The sequence below is a fragment of the Lepidochelys kempii genome, chromosome 2 (assembly GCF_965140265.1).
Source record: "Lepidochelys kempii isolate rLepKem1 chromosome 2, rLepKem1.hap2, whole genome shotgun sequence".
NCBI classification, from domain to species: domain Eukaryota; kingdom Metazoa; phylum Chordata; order Testudines; family Cheloniidae; genus Lepidochelys; species Lepidochelys kempii.
Genome location: NC_133257.1, coordinates 10,393,136 through 10,413,474, shown reverse-complemented (window position 1 = coordinate 10,413,474; position 20,339 = coordinate 10,393,136). Strand labels below are relative to the sequence as shown.

At 43.9% G+C, this 20,339-nt stretch overlaps 1 protein-coding gene across 3 annotated transcripts in view; it reads right to left on the bottom strand.

The window, feature by feature from the left end:
- The window catches only part of TRAPPC9 (trafficking protein particle complex subunit 9), an 829,667-nt gene that overhangs the window by 737,647 nt on the left and 71,681 nt on the right, over nt 1-20,339 (bottom strand). For all 3 annotated transcript variants that reach the window (XM_073330054.1, XM_073330052.1, XM_073330055.1), the window contains exons 10-11: nt 8,031-8,157; nt 1,089-1,234 (exon numbers count right to left, since the gene is read on the bottom strand). In XM_073330054.1, coding sequence (XP_073186155.1) covers nt 1,089-1,234; nt 8,031-8,157 — 273 coding nt within the window. The remainder of the gene's footprint in view (nt 1-1,088; nt 1,235-8,030; nt 8,158-20,339) is intronic.

Here is a 20,339-nt window from a genome sequence, read left to right as displayed (position 1 = left end):
GGACTGGGGGGAGATCCTGACTGAAGGATTCAGTCAGTAAGACTGTTGGAACTTGTGGTGAGAGACACCTTTACTTTGAATTCACTTAGCTTGTTAAGTTAGGTATTAGCTGTGTTTTATCTTTTATTTCTCTCCTTTTTTTTTTTTTCTTATTTCCAATTCTGACTTATTCCTCATTACTTGTAATCACTCCAAATCTGTCTTTTTGTAGTTAGTAAATCTTATTGTTTTAGCAAAACCAATGTATTTGGACTGAAGCATTTGGGAAACTCCATTTGAGATAACAGGATTTGTGCATATCATTTTCTATTAATGAGATACATACTTGATATGAGTTTGCATTGTTTAGAAGGGTGCTGGGCAGTACAAGTCACACACATTTCTGGTAGAAAGTCTGGGATTTGGAATTTGCAGATGTTGCCCTGCAGTGTAATTCAAAGTGCCTGGCTATAGCACTCATACTATATAGCTGGGAGTGATTTACATGCAGGAGGCTGTGGGTGAGCAGACAAGGAGTGGTTGCTCTCATAGCAACACAGTGTAAAAGGCACCCCAGGTTGTAGAATTGAGGGGACAAACCTGTCCATCAGTCCAAATTGTATCCTGAGTAATGTCACACATCCCCAGAGGTCTCACCACCTATAACCCTCTGACCACTACATACAACTCCAAATATGTAGAAGAGACCTGACATTCTCTGTATAAACTCAAAAGCTTGTCTCTCTCACCAACAGAAGCTGGTCCAATAAAAGATATTACCTCACCCACCCGTCTCTCTAATATCCTGGGACTGACACAGCTACAACTACACTACATAAGAGTATTTGTGACATAATTCAAGATCTAAAAACAGCTTTTTTATCTAATTCATTTCCCCTAACAAGATTATTAGGTTGAGTGCTTATTGATTTGCTTGAAAAATCACCTACGGATAAGAAAATAAGTTGAAATCAGTTAACATTTCTTCTCCACTGAAAACTTTATCCCAAAGTATTGTGCTTTTTTGAGTAATTCCTTAAATTCCTGATCTGTATATGGAGTCAAGGCATGAAGCAGCAGTTACAAGAAAGCTTGGACCATATTCTTACCTATTTTCTTACTTCGCTCTTCTCCACGATTGTGTGGAATAATTGGAGAGTATATGAAGGGACTTTTGGTTGATATGTTCTGACCCAACAAACTTTTCATTTTCTGTGGCCGAAGACTGATGGGGAGATTCAAGAGTTTCACAGATCTGTTAAATAAAAATGTAAACAGCATTTTTAAACTGGTTATTTTTACTTTAAGGAAATTGTTTGCAAATACTGATTACTCCTTACATTTTTATAATGAATATGGTGTCTATAATGGGGGGGAAAAAGAAATAAAGTAAACCAAGGGTCTGAAAGAAAACCAAATAGCATTTCAGAGGCAAAATTGCAAACAAGTATAAAATTAGAGAAGTATAATGAGGAAAAGGTACCAAAGAAAAGATGTAGAGGATCATCATTTCTTTAAGAAAGTGACCCAGACAAAGATTAGTAAGTCCAGTGATTTAAAATGCATGAAATTTAGATAGCTAAGCACTGATGATGGACTCTCTAAGCGCCACAAGCCAAGCCTCTGAAGGGGGAGTCTAAAGTTTTCAGCAATAAGCACTGACCAACGAGCAGCTTTGCTTGCAGTTAGCACACAGTTTTTGGGCCCAGCTAGAACTTGGATAGAACTGCTATTGTGACAACTAGGGACTACAAATTTACCCTGATTATGTGCTCAACAGTAAAAGGTGAGTGAAAGTTCATAAGATGTCACAATAACCTATAACAAATGTTGATGGGAAAAGATGATCAATACCCCCCCCCAAACACACCTTTCAAGGCCCACGCGTCATACACATGCCTATTACAACATGTGGTATACCTCATCCAGTGCACTAAATGCCCAAATAACTATGTGGGTGAAACAAGACTATCACTATACTCTCAGATTAAGTCTCACAGGAAAAAAGATCAAAAACAAACACACCATATCACCAATGGACCCAACAGTGTTCACTATCTGACCTCTCAGTCCTCATCCTCAAAGGAAACCTGCACAATAACTTTAAAAACAAGCTTGGGAGCTTAAATTCATAATTTTCCTAGACACTAAAAATTATGGAATTGAAGGAGACACTGGCTTTATGGTTTATTACAACAATCTGTAACCCACTAATGCCCTTTTTTATCCTATTGCTGGAGAGGTGTTAATGGGCCAGTTCACCTTGAATCGTCTCTTAGAATGTGTGTTAACTACTTACTCTAAACAATCTGTTGCATCTTGTATTTAGTTGTTACATTCTGGTATGTCTACTCATGCACCACCGTAGCGCTTCAGTGTAGACACTGAGATTCTCCCATTGGCGTAGGTAATCCACCTCCCTGAGAAGAGGTAGCTGGGTCAACAGAAGAATCCCTCTATCAACCTAGCATTGTCCACACCGGGGGTCAGGTCAGCATAGCTACATCTCTCAGGGGTGTGGATTTTTCACTCCCCAAGAGACACATGTAAATTCCCATTGTTGACCAGCCCAGTGAATACCTTTTCCAGAACTGAAGAAAAGCTCTCTAACTTGAAAGCTTGTCTCTTTCACCAATAGAAGAGAGTCCAATAAAAAAAACATTACCTCACCCACCTAGTCTCTAAAAAGCAACACAGAAAGATTGAATTAGTTCAAACAAAAAGGCCTCCTGATATAACTTAAGGACTGCATTAAGATCATGCTTGGTAAACATGAAAAGCATGGAATCAAATCAGTCGATCAAAATTGTGGGTCAGGAACTAGGCCTATTGGCGGACAAAATAATGAGAGGACAGACTTTCTCCCAACACACTCTTTTGGAGTTCTTTAAAAGAAAATACTTTGAGGAAAAATTGGCAGAAGCAGCATGTCTGCCAACAACTACTGTAGCGAGCATTATCATCATGCCCACCATCTCTCACCATCCCCTGGAACCCCTGGGCCACCTTCATCCTACCAGGCCAGAGACATGGATTCAGACACCACCACCACCTCCACTGGTTCAGGCTAAATCTCAAACACCACCTGGCATGCAAAGCCACCTTCAGGACAAGTTGTGGCTTTGCTTTTTTCCCTTTTGGTGTAGATCCCTGGTGTCCCTGTCTCTCTTTCATTAGCAGCAGAGACTACCATGGAGCCCAGAGGAGGATGGTTATGAAAATGTTTGAATGCTTCCACCCTTTTTGCAGTGGGAAGCATGGAAATCAGGGCCTGCCATAAAGCCTTGACTGGCTCCAGAATAGCCTCATTAATAGGAAGAGCTACCCTAGTACAGAAGTTCCTCAACTGTGGGGTGCCCAGGGCCCCAGCTGCTGACTCCAGCCCCTGGCTGAAGCTCCGCTCCTGGCCCCACCCCCATCCCCAGCTGTGGCCCTAGTCTCAGTCCCCTTATCTCTGTCCTCATATCCCCTCCCCCTTCCAGAGCTGTGGTCCCGCTCCCAGCCCCAGCTCCAGGGGTGGGGGGGGATCTCTGCCCCAGATGTTAATGAACCTAGGCCTGCACACACCCAGCTCAGCAGTTATTAGACCAATTCTAGTAATGAATTCTTGATTGATATCCAAAATACTGAAGCAGCCTAATTGCACTGTAAGCTCCCTGGAAGAAAACACCACCCATAGCCAAGAATGATCATCTCCGATTGCCTAGAGAAAACCCTTGAGTCATCAGTTTACCCATAAACAAATCTAGTGTTCTCCCTTGAACCACTGTTGTTTCTCTACAAAAACCCCTACCTATGCCCAAGTGTTCTGATGCATGGACCCAAACTCTGCCTCAGTTCCACTGGGACTCCATCTCCTGACTGATCGTGCTGGGGGCTCTGCCCGTCTCCAGCACTCAAGACCCTGAGCTACCATCATCACCTGGGAACCCTGACAGTTCAGGCCACAGGGAGTGGGTGAGATCCCTCCCCCCTCTCTGTTTTCCTTTCTACCTCAGGTATTAACCTTTAATAATGTAACTGTTATGTTTGTTTAGCCCTCCTTGTGTAGTTATTAGTATTATTCAATAAATAACTTTTATGGTTAAGCTGGTTGCTTCTCTCTCCCTCTCTGAACTTCACTCTTGTGTTTTTAGCTTCCCCATTTACTCTGCAGCAACGCTTCTTTTACCTAAGCTAAAGATCCCTGTAGCGCCCAAAAATACTGTGGGGTTTGCTCATTAAGTGGGTTACTACCAGTACAGTTGTAATATGAAAGTGGGAACAGGGACGTGCTGAACCCGTGGCATATAGGGGTGGCAGCTGAAAGTACTGCTTGGCCCAGCCTATTGAGCCCAGGGGCATATAAGGGTGGCAGCTTGAAAGTGCTGCTTGACCCAGCCCATTAAGTACAGGGACATATAAGGGGGTCAGCTTCAGAGTGTTGAGTCACCCGATCCACTCAGACTTGCTCTGTTAGTGTGCATGTGTGTGTTCATCTGATTCTGGGGCTGGAGGAACCCAGCCCTGGGGAATCTAGGTCCTGCAGTATAGTTCCATTGGGAGGGGACTTGCATAAGGGAGAAGTAGAGCTCCAGATGAAAACACATGTCACACAAGAAGTACATTGATAGAATTACAGAAACATGCCACCCCGAAGAGTAACCCTAATAAATGAGCATTCCCCAAAGTAACGGGCAAATTTGGTAACAGTTCTGCAGTACTGAAAGCTGCATCAGCACTTCAGGGATCAGTCTAAACAGACACATTCCTGCACTCTGAAGTCAGCAATCCTTCCTGGCTTAAGGACTGCGCCTGGGAATGCCTCTTCGAGTGCACCTCAATGTCCTGGCCTTCAATCAGTGCTTTCACCTCAGATTTCAAAGACCCCAGTATCAAATCGTTAGAAGACTTATGTTGTCTCTTCTTGAGTACCAGCAATGACAATTTGCTTCTTGACCCAGTCAGATTAGGGGAGCACTCCTAACAGATTCAGAACATGCTCGGTGCCAGCTAGGAGAAGGAAGGCGCCAAGGGCAGGCCAAGTGCAGACTCCATAAGCAGATACTTGAATTTGGCTGGCCTGTCCTTCTTTGATCAGGGCTTGAATACCCCAACAAATGAGACATTTGTCACTCACATGCGCCTCCCCCAGACACCTAAGTTGGCTGGGGTGTGGGTCACTGACTGGCAGAGACTTGTTACATGAGTGACAAGACTTGAAGCCAAGAGAATGGGGCATGGATCCAATACCTGTACTGGTACCCAAACGGGAACCGATGACCCCACTCTACAAAATATTAATCTGAACATACTCTTATATCTAAACTATGTACAAATACAGTAAACTAGACTAAAAACCAACACAACAGGTACTACATACACTAAAGAGGGTAAGACTTGCACAGAATAGCAGCTCCAACAACTGACAATGGAAGTAGGAAGGAGCTGAGAGGGGCCGGCGGTGGTTCCACCCTTTCTACCTCCATGTAGTAGCACAAGGCAGCAGAGAGTGCTCATTGTACCTTGAAAGTGTACTGTTGCGGGAGAAATTTCTGACTGTTGTACACAAGGCACACACTACCCCTACCGTAGAATGGACATGTGCAAACACTTGAAGAACCAGTCTGTAGGAGTAGTTACTGAGGGGAGAAAGACCTTGTCCTCTTTCCCTGCTTAGATCATTGTTTCCCATAATCCCTGGGTTTAAATGCTTTGACTCAATCCCCAGTATAGAAAGGAGAGGAACAGTGGACTCTTGGTACACCAAATAAGACTCATCAACTTTGACAATGTCTTTAAAGGATAAGATAAAAGCAAAGATCTGGGCCTTCCATTTAGGATTTGACATTTCGGAACTAAATTCACTGGTGCTTCTTTAAGAGGTCAAGTAACTAAAGCTTCCCCTATGTGGATAAGTTTCACATTCCCTCCTAGTCCAGGCAATAAATTTAACACAAAGCAAGCAACTCTGAAGCAAAAGCCTGTCACTACAGGCTCTTCAAGCACTGTACATGTTGGTCAATAAGCTACTGCAAGGCGCACTTCTTTAAAAATCTAAATGTTCGTCAAGATTGCTAATTTTGTTCTAAAGCTAACCAAATGCTAATCAATAGTAAAAAAATCTAAATGTTATCCTGAATTCCTTACTCCACAACTACAATTTGCGAAGAAACAGGATAACAACTAAGGACTGTGATTCCATGACCATTTTGACAGGCAAGAAGAGAAGAACTGGGGACAGCTAAATGCAAGTGTTAATTTACTGATGCTTGGAACATTCAGATCTCCAGTCCAAGTTTGGGTCCTTCATAATGGTTATAATTCAGTGTTTCCATTACTTGTGAGCCACAGTACGCCCTTCTGAGAATGGAGATCTGCAGAGGCAATTTAATGAGGAAAAAGGCTTGCTGTGTTTTTTCCTATACCAACAACCCTTGCTCAAAATAACTGTGTGTTTTACCTAAATGAATAAGTTCCCCTTGGGGCTCATTGATAAATAAGTTAATTTAGTTAATCACTTATTTCAAGTATTAGAAAGGGTTTTGCAAATATATTTCCTAGGTTAATTTACATTCTTAAAAGTGGTATACTTGAAGCTTAGTTAATTAAAGGATTATGATTTCATAAAAGTGATATGTTTTATAAACAGGGATTTCTGAAGCCATCTTAAGTAAGAAAGAAATGGTTACATTCTAGAACACCAGGCTATCAAGTTTATGCTGACAAACAATTTATTCAAAGTAAGTAATTATTTTTCACATTATGCTGGAAAACTAGATATTTACATTATGGTAGAGCTAGAAGGCTACAACCAGAATGGGGACCAACTGCACTAGATGCTTTACACACACAGTTGAACATGGTCCCTTGCCCTAGAAAACTTATTTGTTGAATCTTATCTTCAATTAGTAAGTAACAAATAGTAGGATCGAAAGATGATGGTAACAGTAGTGAAACGGTTATATCAGGGGTAGGCAACCTATGGCACGCGTGCCAAAGGCAGCGCGCGAGCTGATTTTCAATGGTACTCACGCTGCCCGGGGCCTGGCCACCAGTCCGGGGGGGCTCTGCATTTTAATTTAATTTTAAATGAAGCTTCTTAAACATTTTAAAAACCTTATTTACTTTACATACAACAATAGTTTAGTTATATATTAAAGACTTATAGAAAGAGACCTTCTAAAAACAGTAAAATGTATTACTGGTACGCGAAACCTTAAATTAGATTGAATAAATGAAAACTCAGCACACCACTTCAGTAAGGTTGCATAAACCAACTATCTAGATTATAAAGACTGTTTGTTTTTATTCTCTATCTCGTTAATTTTCACTCTACAAACATTACTACTCTCTTTTCTTAGTACCAAAAGTCCTGCATATTGAAATTCATAGTGACACTCCACGCTGAACTGGAGTCTACTTTGAGCATTGTTCACAGTGGTATCTACTGTATTTTTCTGGTGGGCATTTGCCTTCCCTGCTAAAGTTCTTTTTTGGAAAAAACAAAGATCTTCCTTTGCCTTCTTTTCCATTATTGCTCTCCGATGACATTTGCTCCCACTCCAGTACCTTCATATGTCAAATTAGATGGCAAATTACTTAATGAAAGGACTTTGGAGTTATGTACCACATATGTAAATAATGTGGGCTAAGACATCTCAGGAGGCTTAACGGAGTTAGGCAACCTACTGTAAGTCAATAGGAGTTAGGTGTCTAACTCCCTTAAACCTCTGAAAATCCCATCTTAAAATACGTAACTTTTCTTGGGTCAATGGTTATTTTTAACTTTGATTTTCAGAAGATTCTGATATAATTTAAAGACAAGGGAAAATTCTGCTCCACTCAAAGAGTCTCATTTGGCTCAACCATTCTAAAGGAACAGAGTTTTTGCTTCTGTAATTTTATCTCAGAAATCCAAATTTAACACGTTTCAATGTCATTCTGGACAACCAATTATGCAGGTTGATAAGATCTGATGCCTATCTATTCTAATTTTCATACTACAAGTTTTGACAAGTTTTAAATGTTAAATACAGACATTTGCAATGCAACATTTTATATAATCTTACCTTACAATAGGCAGCTTAGTGAATGGCACAGGGGGTAACCTCAAACCTTCTGGAAGTGTGATGAACTCCATCGTGCCAGGACATTTTGATGTGTAGTTTTCTAAGCTTTGTGTTACATCTTTCTTTTCTAAAAGAGAATAAGATCTCAACTGAGTTGCAACACCAAGGGAAAACAGGTTCAGTTAACAATGAAGTTGCCGTAACTTATATTTTACTTGCTTTGGTATTTATGTCAGACGCATGACCGTACTGTAATGCCATCATTTTTATTTAATTTCCTTTGCTCTTTTAAAGCCCATACATATACATTGGGCCCCACTGCATAGGCTAAAATGTGTCATGTTAACACACAACAGCAACTGCATTCTGACTAAGTCCTACTTAAACAAAAGTTTACAAAGTAAAAACCGTACCAGTAGTAATGCTTCGTAAAAATGATCAGTAGACTAATTAATTGCTTATTAGAGAAATTACAGACTTTTTGCTGCACATATTTAATAGTTTTTCAAACTTCAATTTACATGTAGTTTTCTCTGTAGGTTCTCCATTTTCAAAACAGCCAGAACAATTATTACAACTTACCTACTGATTCTATATACACACAAAGGACTCAAGAACAGTTTATCTAATTTGTTCACATAATGATGCTCAGAGTCAACTATCACTATAGATAATCAGTCAATTACAATATCCACATAGAAAAAGAAAAAATAATTGATTTCAATGGTATTTTGTGTTAAAACTATAGAAAAAATTTATTTTAAAAATTACATATGGTCCTAATTTGAAAACAGACAATGAGGACAAGTTTTGCTTCTGTTGTTTAATTAAAAAGGCATGAAAGCAGGTAACTTGAATATCAAGTATCAAGTCAATTTTAATTGAAACAAACCTAACTTATACAATTTGGATTACTTATTTTTATATAAAGCATATTATAACAATGATGGGTCACAAACACTTTGAAAGGTAGCTAACTATACCTGTTCAGTTATTTTGACACTTATGTAATTACAGCCATTTCAAAACAAATTTTTGAGTGTTTGCAAACAACCATTTGGCTCATGATTAATTACCTAAATGCAGGATTCTGTGTTTCTCCTGTAACAGCAGATGCCATCAACAACACTGAAACAGTACAGAAAGCTGTATTCCCTATGTAACAGCTCTTGCATTAAAAACATAGAAAGAGGCCTGAAAGCAGGTATTTGTGAACATGGTAGGAAAGGGATATGATTTTCCACTATTTTATTGTATAATGTACTGGCGCTTTTTTTTATTATTATTTTTTTTATGAAACTCCACACGTGTTATATTAGTAATTTGGATCCTGCATTATCATTTTGTTTCTAAAACAGAAGAGGGAGAGACAGAGGTAAAAGGAAGGGAAAAGAAAAATGGTAGAAAAAATGCTGCCTTCTCATGAATCCATTCAGAGGTTGGAAGGCAAAAAAAGGAATACAAATTACCTAGATGCTGAACTATGAACACTGAAGATAATGAACCAATCACTTAACACATAAGAAAATGAACTTTTTTCCTAAATGTATCTGGGAATATGAATAGAAAGAGGAAAGGGCAGAGAAGGAAAGGGTGTCAGACTTTGCTTAGTTTTCAAACTCTGTATAAAGATAGTCAGACACATCACACAGAATTCTGAAAAAATATCTTCTATTTACTGCAGAAACAGTTTCTATACAGTAACACCTCACTTAACATTGTAGTTACGTTCCTGAAAAATGCGACTAAGTGAAACAATGTTAAGCAAATCCAATTTCCCCATAAGAATTAATGTAAATGGGGGGCTTAGGTTCCAGGGAAATTTTCTTCAACCAACACACACACACACACACTCACAGAGTGTATAAGTTATAAACAAACAGTTTAATACTGGTACGCAAGGATGATGGTGAAGCTTGGTTGAGGTGATGAAGTCAGAGGGTGGGATATTTCCCAGGGAATGCTTTACTTCTAAATTATGAACTAGCAATTGGCTGAGCTCTCAAGGGTTAACTCATTGTTAATGTAGCCTCACACTCTACAAGGAAGCACTAATGGAGGGAAGGGAGACAGCATGGCAAAGAGAGACACACACCGTGTGTGTGTGTGTGTGTGTGCGCGCGCGAGAGTGTGATGCATGTTACCCCTTTTAGTGCACTGACCCCACTCTTAAGTACACTGCCTTGTTAAGTAGATCAGCAAGCTGAGATCGCAGCTGCTGCCAGGAAGCTCCCACCATTCTGAGCCCTCTCATGTGTGTCCCCTGCTCTATGGAAGATGGGGTAAGCGGGGTGCAGGAGCAGGGGGACACCCTGACATTAGCCCACCTCTTCCTCCCCCTCCCCCCTGCACATCAAGCAGGAGGCTCGGGGAGCAGCTCCAAGGAAGAGGGCAGGAGCAGCACATGGCAGTGGGGGGAGGGACAGCTGAATTGCTGGCAATTGATAGCCTGCTGGGTGGCTGTTGCACAGGGAACTTGGGGGAGCGGGGAACTGATAGGGGGGCTGCAGGACCACCCTGGTTCCAAGCCCCCACCAGCTAGCTGCAACAGGCTGCTCTTCCTGCAACCAGTGGACAAAGCAGGAGGCTGCCAAATGACATAAGGGAACATTGCATAACTTTGAACGAGCACCCCTAATTGATCAGCAACGTAACAATGAAACAACGTTAACCGGGACGACTTTAAGTGAGGAGTTACTGTATTTACTTTCTATTATGTGTATAAAACAGGACCTTTTACACTTAACCATGTATTTGTCCCTCCTGATTCTTCTATAGCTAAATCATCCACTATTAAATTCCACAGAAATTTTTTGTGATGTCAAGCAAACAGGAACCCATCATCAGATATGGCGCAAACTACACATAATATTTTACATAAACATATTCATTTCCTTAACATATCCCAAGTAATTTATAAGAAAAGAATTACACAATATATTGAGATCAGTTCTACATACAATGTTCTCCTAAGTTTCGCAAAGAAAATTAACTGCTCATTAAGTTTTAGTCCACAGCAAAACAAAATTGTTTTTCATTGTTTTGAAGCCTAGCACTTAAAAAAAAATTAGAATTAGTCCTATTTATACAACTTGAAATGAGTTTTGCATACATCTTCACCTTCCTATGCCTTTCCCCCAAATCCATTTAGAAAGTGAGGAGCTCTAATCAAACCCCAAATTACTGACTAGTCAAAATATTCTTTGAGCTGCAGTAACCCCTCGGAGATATAAATCAGGTAGGAAGACCCCACTGGGCTTGACACTATACAAGGACCATTCTGTCTTGAAAAGTTTATAACACTCCCCTATCCTGAAATCAGTACAACTAGTAGCTTACTCTTGTTGCGTGCAACTGCCCAAACAACCGCTTTGGCTCCATGCACTAGATGCACTCCTGTCCGGAATAGAGGAGCCTGAGACAGAGACCCTGCCATGAACAACAAGGAGGAGGAGAAGACACAGCAGAGGACTCCACCTCTGATGTGAATCAGGATCTGTTTGAGACTCCGCGGCAGTCTAGCCAGTCCCATCAAGCAAGCATGGATGAGCCTGACGAAGAGAAAGGGAACTCAGATAAGTGTGGGCAGTCAACCCCTTCACTTAACGGTGCATTTTCAATTTAGTATAATGGCCAGCACCGCTAGGGTCCCTTTTCGACCGGGCATTCCGGTCAAAAACTGGATGCCTAGCAACCCTAACATTTAGCTGGCCTCTTTGTTCTACAAAAGAACACAGTGACTATATAAAACCATCTGTAATGCTGAAGAATCATTCAGATCATTGATTATACTGGGAAACAACTGCTTTTGTGTTGCTTATGTAACCTCCTGGGTTCCTATCTCAGTCAGAGGTTCTGAGAAGTTTAAAAAAAAAAGGAATAAGTGGCAGCAGGAAGCCTTTTGACCTCCAAGGCATGATGGGATTGGATCAGAGACTGCAAAAGGAGAGCCAAAAAACAAGTCCCATGATGTCTGACTTACCCTTTCCCTTTGCGAAAAGGGCAATGGAACCCATGTGGGGAGAAAAGGAAGAAAAGAAGTGCCAATCAGGATACTCTGAGGCCTTGTCTACCCTGGCAAGTTTCTGCACAGTAAAGCAGCTTTCTGCGCTGTAATTCCCGAGGTATACACACTGCCAAGCCACTTAGTGTGCAGAAACCACGCAGTTGTAGCGTTGTAAAAACACCGCCATGAGAGCGTAGAGCTTTCTGTGCCGGGGCGACAGCGCTGCGGTGCAGTGCCAGTGTCGACACCAGGACGATTACAGCACCGTAACTGGCCTCCAGGTGGTGTCCCAAAATGCCTGTTCTCACCTCTCTGGTCATTGGTTTGAACTCTACTGCCCTGCCCTCAGGTGACCAATCATCCCCACCCTGTACATTCCTTTGCAAATTTGGAAGTCCCCTTCCTGTTTGCTCAGTGATGCGTGCAGTGGTCTCGGCGCATCTTTCCAGGTGGCCATGCCTGCTCCATTCACCAGGCGATCGCCCACTTGGAGCAATGCCAAGCTGCTGGACCTCATCAGCATTTGGGGAGAGGAGGCTGTGCAGTCCCAGCTGCGCTCCAGCCATAGGAATTATACCACCTAAGGACAGATTTCACAATGCATTATAGAAAGCGGCCATGACCAGGACACATTGCAGTGTAGGGTAAAAATGAAGGAGCTACGGAATGCCTACCACAAGGCACGGGAGGCAAACAGCCACTCCGGTGCTGTGCCCACAAAGAGCTGGACGCAATACTTGGTGGCGACCCCACCTCCACTGCAAAGACGCCCTCTGGATACTTCGTTGGCTCACGTGCCAGGAGTCAACTCCAAGTCAGGAGTAGGAAATCTCGGATGAAGAGGGGGAATGGGAACCAGAGACAGAGGATGACTTGGAGGCCAGAGATGCATGCAGTCAGGAGCTCTTTTCTATCCCAGAGGAACCTAGCCAGTCACAGCAGTCGGATCTTGGCAAAGCGCAAACAGGAGAAGAGGCCCCTGATAAGTAGATCTGATTTTGGGAATTGCTGAAGCAAGTTGCTGGGGGCAGGAGGGTTGCAGAAAGCAGGCTTCTCTCCCACGGCATGCTTAGTCTGAGCAGCGGAACAGGCTCTTGATAGACTCCCTCACTTCACAGGACTCTCCCTCACAGAGCTCCAGGAAACTCTCGTGGAGATACTGGGCAATCTGCTGCCATAGGTTCCTTGACAGAGCTGCTTTGTTTCTTGCCCCATTAACGGTAACTTTCCCACGCCACTTTGCCATCACAGGGGGCACCATTGCTGCACACAGGCGAGCCGCATGGGGCCAGGGCAGAAGCAGCAGTCTTGAAGACGACCCTCCCTTGACTTCCTGCTCACCCTCAGCAGCGAGATATCTTCCATAATGATCACATCCTGTGGAAAGTATGGGGACAGGAATGATTATCAAGCCGCTCCTACAGTGCTGGCTCTCCCAAAGAACCATGTGCCCAGTGTACAGCAGGGTCTGGGAAGACTGATTTACCCTGCCCCTACAGCTACTCACCATTTTGTGGATCTTGTGGCTCATGTGTGCTTGCCTGGGGTCAGCCAGTTAGTGACAGGTGTATGAATACTGGCTGTGTTTTAAAGCACTGAACCAGTGTTGTCTGTGTTGCAAACAAATACTGCTTCTGTACAATGTTGCATTTAAAACTTCACAGAGAGGACTTTGGGAGCCCAGCTTCCCTCTTTGTTATTGGTGGAGAAACTGCAGAATTAGAAAGCAGCCAAGAAGAACTAAGGAGGACTTTCTCCATGAGGCTATGATGCACTCTGCCACCAAGAAACAGGAACTGAAGGAGTGGCAGGACAGCGAGAAGAGGGACTGAAAGGAGAACACAACACACCAGAAAGAAGCCACAGAGCAGCTCTTGAATGTTATGGAGTGCCAAGTGGACATGCTCCAGGTGATACTAGCTCTTCAAACCAAGCAGCTCTGTGCCTGCCCTCCCCTGCAGCTGCTGTCGCAAAACTCTTTCCCATGCACCCCCCCACACACACCGCCAACACATTTATCAACCTCCTGGCACCCCTCTCTACCCACAGCATTGCATTCCACTCCTCCCTCCTCACAGTCCAGCACTGTGGACTCCCACTACCCACTGCACTCAACACCCATCCCTCTGCAGTTTGGCCCTGCTGAAGTACAGTACCCACTGCACTGTACTCCAAAGGTGAAGGTTGGGTATGATCCCTGGACATATACAAATCTGTAGCTGTCCCGGGACCCCTCCTCTGGAGACCTTCCTTTCCTCCATCCCCCACCCTGCTGATGAATGTTTTCATTTGACTCTCTCCTCCGACTGTTGTCTTTTACTAAAAGAATTGTGTTGGTTTGACAGCAATCTTTATTCTATTAAGTGAAAGCAAAAAGCACTGCAAAGCAATATCCAATAACGTTAAGCCCCCTTCTTGCATCATGTGCACCAATCACCTCCTAGCATTACAAGCACTGCAATCCCGAGCATAGCAACAAATATTAGTGGCTTTCAGCTTCAAATTGTTACCTCAAGGCATCCCTGATCCTTATGGCCCCGTGCTGTGCCCCTCTAATAGCCCTGGTCTCTGGCTGTTCAAACTCAGCCTCCAGGCGCTGAGCCTCTGTGGTCCAGTCCTAAGTGAAGCTTTCACCCTTCCCTTCACAAATATTATGGCACATACAGCACACGGCTATAAGCATAGGAATATTGTCATTGGCAAGGTCCAGCTTCCCATACAGGCATCGCCAGCAGGCCTTTAAATGGCCAAATGCTCACTCAACAGCCGTTCTGCACTTGCTCAGCCTTTTAGAATCATAGAATATCAGGGTTGGAAGGGACCTCAGGAGGTCATCTAGTCCAACCCCCTGCTCAAAGCAGGACCAATCCCCAATTTTTGCCCTGATCCCTAAATGGCCCCCTCAAGGATTGAACTCACAACCCTGGGTTTAGCAGGCCAATGCTCAAACCACTGAGCTATCCCTACCCCTGTTGAACTGCTTCTTGCTGCTGTCAAGTTGCCCCGTGTATGGCTTCATAAGCCACAGCATTAAGGGGTAGGCAGGGTCTCAGAGGATCACCATGGGCATTTTGACTTCCCCCACGGTGATCTTCTGGTCCAGGAAGAAAGTCCCTGCTTGCAGCTTCTTGAACAGCCCAGTGCTCTGAAAAATGTGTGAGTCATGCACCTTTCCAGACTAGCCTGTGTTAATGTCTGAAATGCCTACAGTGATCCACAAGTGCCTGGAGAACCCACTGAGAAATACCCCTTGCAATTAATGTAATCGGTAGCTCGGTGGTCTGGTGCCAGAATTGGAATGTGCGTGCCATTTATCATCCCTCCACAGTTAAGGAAGCCATCCACAATGTCACACACATTGCCCAGAATCACGGTCTTTCGGAGCAGGATGCGATAAATGGTCCTGCACACTTCCATCAACGTGACTCCAACGGTCAACTTTCCCACTCCGAACTGGTTAGCGACTGATCAGTAGCAGTCTGGAGTAGCCAGCTTCCACAGTGCAATCACCACGTGCTTCTCCAGCAAGAGGGCAGCTCTCATTCTCGTGTCCTTGCACCGCAGGGCTGGGGTGAGCTCATCACACAGTCCCATGAATGTGGTTTTCCTCATGTAAATGTTCTGCAGCCACTGCTCATCATCCCAGACATGCATCAAGATAGATTCATAGATATTAAAGGTCAGAAGGGACGATTATGATCATCTAGTCTGACCTCCTGCACAATGCAGGCCACAGAATCTCATCCACCCATTCCTGCGATAAACTTCTCACCTATGTCTGAGCTACTGAAGTCCTCAAATTGTGGTTTAAAGACTTCAAGGAGCAGAGAATCCTCCAGCAAGTGACCCGTGCCCCATGCTATCGAGGAAGATGAAAAACCTCCAGGGCCTCTTCCAATCTGCCCTAGAGGAAAATTCCTTCTCGACCCCAATATGGCGATCAGCTGAACCCTGAGCATATGGGCAACCTTCACCAGCCAGATCCTACCACTCAGTGCTCGTTTCCTGAGCCCAAAAGCGGTATTCCACTCTGGTCAGCATCTCCGTGAATGCCACAAACAATCTTGTGTCGTAGCTACTACGTGTGGTGAGGTCAACATCGCACTTCTCTTGCCTTTGTGGTTTAAGGAATAACTCCACTGCCACTCGTGACGTGTTGGTCAGAGCAAGCAGTTCAGGATCCATTCCTGCTGCCCGAAAGAGGCAAGGCACGCAGTACACAAACCGTCGAAAGATGGCATCAAATGCGGATGGAAGCACAGGGATTTCTGGGATGCAAAACAATGCATCACGGGGCATTGGGACAGGACCCAGGATGTCCCGCAACCCCCACCCCCTACCTTCCCACAAGTCTTTGTGGCAAAAGAGAGTGGTGCTCTGTGGGATAGCTGCCCAGAGTGCACCACTCCAAACAGAGCTACAAGTGCCCCAGGTGTGAACACGCTATTGCACAGGCAGCTGTCAGTGTGAACACACAACAGCCATTTCCATTCTCCTGTAACTGCCGGTGCTGTAACTTTGCCAGTGTAGACGTGCCGTGAGAGTCAGCCCCACAGAAGTAGCAGCTGGACCTATCCCAGGTCTCCCTATAGAGACAGTGTCATGAGCTACCCTTTTTTGGGCACATACCTTACTCAAACACCAATGTCTCTGGGTCATTAGTAGAGCCTTTTTATCCCTCTCAGGACGTTTGCCTGTCAATATCAAGCTACCTGGGCTGCTTTTTTTTTTTTTTTTAAAAAAACTCTTTTTTGAGGGGCCTGGATTTGTCTTCAAGACCCATTGACTGACTACGCTTGCAATGTCTGGGTTTGACAAAACATTAATCTTTTAACCTGAAAAAAAACCATAAGATAATAAATGTGTTCAATAACCTACTTCTTACTCCAATAGGGATGGCCAAATTTATAACAGACCAGCAGTGCTTCCCATTCTGATCACAATCTAGCTCTCCAACTACCTCTGTGATCCTGTTTCCTCTCCTCACAGGAGGCAACTGACAAATCTTCAATTTTAAACACCCCGAAGTTCTGAATGAGTAGTCTGGGTAGCACTTCTGCGCAGGAGTCTAAGCCTCTATGTCTCGGTGCACCCAGCAGTGTATCTTCTTTTTGATTTTCTTCCCACAAAATACGCTCTGAAGAAAATGCTGAGACTGGTGATATCACCAGGAGTGATGTCATCAGAGAAGGGTGGAGCCTCTGGGGTGATTGCTCAAGGTGACAATTGGAAAGCGGAGCTCGGGGAATTGTGAAAGGGCAGTCACAGGGAACAGGGAGTCGGAGGCTCAGACAGAAGGTCTGACTAGACTTGCCTGGAATCATAGAATCATAGAATATCAGGGTTGGAAGGGACCCCTGTCATAAATATAAAGGGAAGGGTAAACCCCTTTGAAATCCCTCCTGGCCAGGGGAAAGCTCCTCTCACCTGTAAAGGGTTAAGAAGCTAAAGGTAACCTCGCTGGCACCTGACCAAAATGACCAACGAGGAGACAAGATACTTTCAAAAGCTGGGAGGAGGGAGAGAAAAACAAAGGGTCTGTGTCTGTCTGTAGTCGTCTTGGCCAGGGACAGAACAGGAATGGAGTCTTAGAACTTTTAGTAAGTAATCTAGCTAGGTATGTGTTAGATTATGATTTCTTTAAATGGCTGAGAAAAGAACTGTGCGGAATAGAATAACTATTTCTGTCTGTGTATCTTTTTTGTAACTTAAGGTTTTGCCTAGAGGGGTTCTCTATGTTTTTGAATCTAATTACCCTGTAAGATATCTACCATCCTGATTTTACAGGGGGGATTTCTTTATTTCTATTTACTTCTATTTTTTATTAAAAGTCTTCTTGTAAAACACTGAATGCTTTTTCATTGTTCTCAGATCCAAGGGTTTGGGTCTGTGGTCACCTATGCAAATTGGTGAGGCTTTTTATCCAACATTTCCCAGGAAAGGGGGGGGTGCAAGTGTTGGGAGGATTGTTCATTGTTCTTAAGATCCAAGGGTCTGGATCTGTAGTCACCTAAGCAAATTGGTGAGGCTTTTTACCAAACCTTGTCCAGGAAGTGGGGTGCAAGGTTTTGGGAAGTATTTTGGGGGGAAGGATGCGTCCAAACAGCTCTTCCCCAGTAACCAGTATTAGTTTGGTGGTGGTAGCGGCCAGTCCAAGGATAACGGGTGTAATATTTTGTACCTTGGGGAAGTTTTGACCTAAGCTGGTAAAGATAAGCTTAGGAGGTTTTTCATGCAGGTCCCCACATCTGTACCCTAGAGTTCAGAGTGGGGGAAGAACCTTGACAACCCCAGAAGGTCATCTAGTCCAACCCCCTGCTCAAAGCAGGACCAATTCCCAGTTAAATCATCCCAGCCAGGGCTTTGTCAAGCCTGACCTTAAAAACCTCTAAGGAAGGAGATTCTACCACCTCCCCAGGTAACGCATTCCAGTGTTTCACCACCCTCTTAGTGAAAAAGTTTTTCCTAATATCCAATCTAAACCTCCCCCACTGCAACTTGAGACCATTACTCCTCGTTCTGTCATCTGCTACCATTGAGAACAGCCTAGAGCCATCCTCTTTGGAACCCCCTTTCAGGTAGTTGAAAGCAGCTATCAAATCCCCCCTCATTCTTCTCTTCTGCAGGCTAAACAATCCCAGCTCCCTCAGCCTCTCCTCATAACTCATGTGTTCCAGTCCCCTAATCATTTTTGTTGCCCTTCGCTGGACTCTCTCCAATTTATCCACATCCTTCTTGAAGTGTGGGGCCCAAAACTGGACACAGTACTCCAGATGAGGCCTCACCAATGTCGAATAGAGGGGAATGATCACGTCCCTTGATCTGCTCGCTATGCCCCTACTTATACATCCCAAAATGCCATTGGCCTTCTTGGCAACAAGGGCACACTGCTGACTCATATCCAGCTTCTCGTCCACTGTCACCCTTAGGTCCTTTTCCGCAGAACTGCTGCCTAGCCATTCGGTCCCTAGTCTGTAGCTGTGCATTGGGTTCTTCCGTCCTAAGTGCAGGACCCTGCACTTATCCTTCTTGAACCTCATCAGATTTCTTTTGGCCCAATCCTCCAATTTGTCTAGGTCTTTCTGTATCCTATCCCTCCCCTCCAGCGTATCTACCACTCCTCCCAGTTTAGTATCATCCGCAAATTTGCTGAGAGTGCAATCCACACCATCCTCCAGATCATTTATGAAGATATTGAACAAAACTGGCCCCAGGACCGACCCTTTGGGTACTCCACTTGATACCGGCTGCCAACTAGATATGGAGCCATTGATCACTACCCGTTGAGCCCGACAATCTAGCCAGCTTTCTACCCACCTTGTAGTGCATTCATCCAGCCCATACTTCCTTAACTTGCTGACAAGAATACTGTGGGAGACCGTGTCAAAAGCTTTGCTAAAGTCAAGAAACAATACATCCACTGCTTTCCCTTCATCCACAGAACCAGTAATCTCATCATAAAAGGCGATTAGATTAGTCAGGCATGACCTTCCCTTGGTGAATCCATGCTGGCTGTTCCTGATCACTTTCCTCTCATGCAAGTGCTTCAGGATTGATTCTTTGAGGACCTGCTCCATGATTTTTCCAGGGACTGAAGTGAGGCTGACTGGCCTGTAGTTCCCAGGATCCTCCTCCTTCCCTTTTTTAAAGATTGGCACTACATTAGCCTTTTTCCAGTCATCCGGGACTTCCCCGGTTCGCCACGAGTTTTCAAAGATAATGGCCAATGGCTCTGCAATCACAGCTGCCAATTTCTTCAGCACTCTCGGATGCAACTCGTCCGGCCCCATGGACTTGTGCACGTCCAGCTTTTCTAAATAGTCCCTAACCACCTCTATCTCCACAGAGGGCTGGCCATCTCTTCCCCATTTTGTGATGCCCAGCACAGCAGTCTGGGAGCTGACCTTGTTAGTGAAAACAGAGGCAAAAAAAAGCATTGAGTACATTAGCTTTTTCCACATCCTCTGTCACTAGGTTGCCTCCCTCATTCAGTAAGGGGCCCACACATTCCTTGGCTTTCTTCTTGTTGCCAACATACCTGAAGAAACCCTTCTTGTTACTCTTGACATCTCTGGCTAGCTGCAGCTCCAGGTGCGATTTGGCCCTCCTGATAACATTCCTACATACCCGAGCAATATTTTTACTCTTATTCACTCTTATTTCTATTGGAATCTCCTAGTCTTTCTTAAATAAACTTTTTTTAATAAGTGCTGTTCATTGTACAAGAGTGGTGATAAGGTAAAAGTGGCAAACTGGAGTACACTGCTCCTTTGGAAGCAGAGGATCTGGGATATTTGTGAATA